We start from the raw sequence: 4739 nt of genomic DNA on the forward strand, positions 1-4739 counted from the left end.
TCACACATCTCGATATAAATCTACACAAAACTAGAAAAAACTCTAACATTCAATGATCTCTCAGCCTGTATTCAGAAACTGAGCATTAAAACCAGCCGTCAGGACTTCCTGTCGCCTTGTGATGTCACAACGAAGCCCCGCCCACGACATCATCATCCAACAACTTGCAGGATTTGGTTTCTCTGAGTGTTTTATTCTGAAATCTGCTCTGTTTTTATTAGATCATTATAGAGAGACTCAAAGCCTCCTCCTCTCTATTGATTGGCTGACACCGACCTGTTGTTACTAGAGCTCCAGAGAGAAGCTGAGAGAGGATGTTTTGGTTTTTTAAAACGACTTTAAACCAACAAACATCAAAGAAAACTGTAAAATATGTAACTTTTAATAACTAATAGATTTTTTTCTCTGTTATTTTTCTTCATATGAACTCATTCATTATGTGATTAACGACCTGCAGCAAGTTTCAAGTCTCAGTTGAAGTTGATTTTAAAGACATGAACCATGATTAACGGATTAAATCAATATGAAACCATGATGATGTGATTTGGAGAAACAGTCGTCAATGATTGATCGATTGATTGATTGATTGATTGATTATTTTTAACTCCATTGCAGCAGCAGAAGCAGCAGCAGCGACCGACGTTCAGGAGAAGCTGAAACTCTCTGAACACAACGGACGAACCAGCTTCATAAATAAAATAATCAAAGTCGTCCTGTTTTAAAAACCTGCCGAGTTCAAGTCCAAACAAACGGAGAGAGAGTGGAGCTTCAGTCTTAGTGGCAAAAAATAAAAACATGAGCAACAACAACAACAACAACAACATTCGAACGTTAGGAAACTAAAGTCAGTCAGTTTGCAGTTTCCCTTTTTGTTTTGTCTTGTCTGTGAAGGCCAGAAGAAGAAAGTGCTTCAAACTCAGGTGAGAGGAGGAAGAGGAGGAGGAGGAAGAGAAAGGATGAGGAGGAGGAAGAGGAAGAGAAAGAGGAGGAAGAGGAAAAGGGGGAGGAGGAGGAGGATGAGTAGGAGGAAGAGAAAGAAGAAGAGGAGGAAGAAAAGGAAGAGGAAAAGTGAGAGGAAGAGGAGGAGGAAGAGGAGGAAGATAAAGAGGAGGAGGAGGAAGAGGAGAAGGAAGAGGAAGAGGAGGAGGAAGAGGAAAAGGAGGAAGAGGAAGAGGAGAAGGAGGAGGAAGGTGAACGTCGACACCGACACGTGAGTCAGAATCAAACCAAACGTTAAAATCTTCCGGTCGTTAAATTATTTTCCTCGTCTCCGTCGCTCGGAGCAGAAACACGACGTCGTTCGTGTCGATAAATAAAAACACTTTTTTTTCTTTTGGCGAACGTTAAAATTCATCGTCTACTTCCTGTTTCCACCCTGCGCCCGTCTGATTGGCCGCCGTGTGGACGGGGTTGGAGTTCCCGTCCTTGGCGTCCGCGGCCGTCGCCGACGACAGCGACAGCGACAACGACGTCTCGGTGTCGTTGCGGTCACGCGGCTCGTTGCCGTCGCCGGGCGACTCGTCGGACTCAGCAGAGTGAAGGTTGGTGAAGTCGTGCGTCGTCGTGGGCGGAGCTTCGGACGAGTCGTCGGCGTCCGTCGAGTCGTCGGTGGGCGGGGAGAGCGAGTCGATGGTTTCGGGGAGTGTGTCCGGAGCGGCGGCGTGTTGTTGTTCTTGTTGTTCTTGTTGCTGTGGCGACGGCGGCGGTGGCAGCAGACGCTCCGGCGCCCGTTCTCCAGAGTCCAGCGTGTGGCAGCGCCCGAGCGGCCGCTCTCGGAGCCGCGGGCCGGCGTCCAGGCCGCTCACCTCCACCGTCTCCCCGCGCCGCAGCCGCCGCCGTTCCGCTGAACCCTGCAGAGGAACAAACACACACAAAGACTCATGGTACAGACACACCAACTCCGGCGGCAACGGTTCCGGCCACATCGGACCGGCGAGCGCTCCGGCGAGTGGGCAGGACTATGTGACGTTTATGTGACGTAGTGCCGAGCTTGAGTTTCGCTCTGCCGTTTCCAACATGGCGGCCGGGTCACAAACGATCTCATTTTACAGTTAAACAACACACTAAAGTATGTTTCTGAAAACATTTGAGGCGGGAAATGTGTAGTGCAGTAACAGAATCTGGATTTATATTTGATCAACACCGCCTAGTTTGATAGTTTGAACGAAGTTTCTGAACCGGCCGCATTGCGTTGGACGGACCTCATTTGCATAAAGTTCAATCTATCGAACTTTATGCAAATTCACATACGGCGACGGGGCCGTCAACTCCTCCTGCTGTATCCATCTGCCCCGCCCGGCCGGAGCTCCTGCTCCACATAGACATGAATAGAATCCGTTGACTGAACGTCGGTTGACGGAGTTGGTGTGTCTGTACCATCAGAGTAGCGTCGCAAAACGGACGCTACAACTTACGTATGTCCCCTCAACGCCTCATATCGACTATGGGTAGATGCGATACTGTACGTATCAAATGAAGACACCCCACAGACGCTGTAATTTACAGATGTCCCCTAAACGCCTCTTTTCATAGACAATACGATTTACAAATGTTCCTTAAAAGCCTCACAAAAAAGACAAGTGTGAGACACTGCAGCAAAGATATTCAATAAATGGAAAGATACTCCATGAGAGGCTGCTCCAATGATAGAAATGGTTTCACTTCCTGTCTCTCTAAATGTGCGTGGCCAACCGTCACCACCTCGTCTGTGAACGTGTGTGTGGATTTATACAATTTTTAGGTAGATGAAAGTGAGATATTTATATTTTCTTATGATAACATTAAATATTTACACTAAGTCATATTTAGCATGACAAAAATAATTTAAATCATTTTCACGGGAGTTCGCGGCCGTTTATTTGACATTGCCAAATCTCGCGAGAGTGTGTCGTAGAGACAGAGTCAGGTCTTGAACAAAGTTAATTTTCTCCTGATGTGTCCGTCTGAAAATCGCCATTTTCGTGTCAAACTGTTCAGAAGAGATGTGGCTTATGAGAAATGAGTCCAAAATTTACTTCAGTGACCGTGGGGAGAAAGACTCGACCATAATCTGTGTTCACGTTAAATTTTCCCATTGGAGTCAATACATTCCATGCTGCCTCTGGTCTCCCTAAAGGGGCGTGGCCGTGCAGAAGCCCACGTGACATCATACAGGAAGCTGACTCGTCATGGAAGGTCTTGGTTTATAAACCGTCTTTGACTGCAGTTTACAGATGTCCCCTAAACGCTCCATGTTAGACAACATGTCCCTTAAACGCCTCATATGAAGATTAAAGGTCCCCTAAATGCTGCATGTTGATGATAACTCATACATGTTTTCCCTGAACACCCATAAAGATAGCGTCACCTGAACGCCTCACACTACAAAAAACAAAAAAACACCACTGATAAAAAATGAAAGCCAAAATAAGCCATAACACACAACAAGTCGTTAAAGGGATATTCCGGCGTAAATGTAACTCATGGTTAAACTTCTCTAGTTGTACAGTAGCGACTTCAGCACAGATGGCCAGATAGAAAAACACGGTTGTCTTTGTAGCCACGAGCCAACCGCCATCAAAAAAGCCGCTCATCGCCACAAATAACGCTCAGAACTAGGAGGACAGGAGGTGAGGTTAGTGAGTTACCTGGTGGAGCGGCGGAGAACATCTGGGCGGAGAACCAGAACCAGAACCAGAGGAGACTTTCTTCATCTGCTGGAACCTGGAGGGAAGGACAAGAAAATAAAAAATGAAAAGTTAGAACAAGTGACCAACAGACCGACCAGTCAATCAAACGTCATCCTCCATGTGGTTGCCGCGGCGACTCTACCTGCTGATGGACTGAGCCAGCTTCTGCTTGCGGCCGTTGGAGTTATCCTGCAGCCTCAGACGCTGCACGAACGAATGAGCTGCAGACGACAAGAGATGAAGAGATGGTACATGACGTCTCTACCTCAGTGTCATTTCATTGTTTTTAAAGGGATAGTTCAACATTTTGGCAAATTGGTCCATTGCCATAATCCCTATAGTCATAGCAGTAGGTTCGTTACCTTTAATTGTCGGTGCAAGCTATTTTTAGAACGGCGGAGCAGAGCTGCGAGCTGCTCAGAGCTACGGAGGCAATTTCTTGATTTCCCTCATCAAACTCATCAAATACACAATCCAACAACTCCACAACGCTCTGGTGGACAAGTTGTGACCTGCACATTCACCACGCTATGAGATAATAACAGAACGTTACGAGACGGAGCTGTTTTAGAGGCAAATTCATGCAAAACCACTGATGCACGTTGCCTTCAGGGACAGTTTTTCATCAAGCAGTCTCTGCATTTCCCTCTAAAACAACTCTGTCTGGTAACGTTGTGTTATTATCTCATAGCGTGGTGAATGTGCAGGTCACAACTTGTCCATCAGAGCGTTGTGGAGTTGTTGGATTGTGTATTTGATGAGTTTGAAACCAAGAAATCCCATGAGCCTCCACAGCGTAGCTCTGAGCAGCTCGCCGCTCTGCTCCGCTGTTCTAAAAATAGCTTGCACCGACAATTAAAGGATTAAACGAACCTACTGCTATGACTATAGGGATTATGGCAATGGGCACAATTTGCCAACATGTTGAACTATCCCTTTAATGTATTTCTATGTATACATGTGTGATTTTACCCAGAGCTCCTTTGGGCACAGAGAGCAGTTTGATTGGTTCGGCGTCAGGTGAGAGTCCGGAGGCTTTCTGCAGTGCTCGGAGGATCTCGGTGTTCTGAG

At 46.6% G+C, this 4739-nt stretch overlaps 1 protein-coding gene across 1 annotated transcript in view; it reads right to left on the reverse strand.

Annotated features, from left to right (window-relative positions):
• Positions 1-1163: 1163 nt before the first annotated feature.
• Positions 1164-4739, reverse strand: part of ankrd27 (ankyrin repeat domain 27 (VPS9 domain)) — a 60354-nt gene continuing 56778 nt past the window's right edge. Inside the window, exons 25-28 of the mRNA XM_083973864.1 lie at positions 4641-4734; positions 3811-3889; positions 3627-3702; positions 1164-1850 (exon numbers count right to left, since the gene is read on the reverse strand). Of these exons, the coding sequence (XP_083829990.1) occupies positions 1344-1850; positions 3627-3702; positions 3811-3889; positions 4641-4734 (756 nt within the window). The 3' untranslated portion in view covers positions 1164-1343. The remainder of the gene's footprint in view (positions 1851-3626; positions 3703-3810; positions 3890-4640; positions 4735-4739) is intronic.

This window comes from Trachurus trachurus, assembly GCF_905171665.1.
Source record: "Trachurus trachurus genome assembly, chromosome: 6".
NCBI lineage: Eukaryota > Metazoa > Chordata > Actinopteri > Carangiformes > Carangidae > Trachurus > Trachurus trachurus.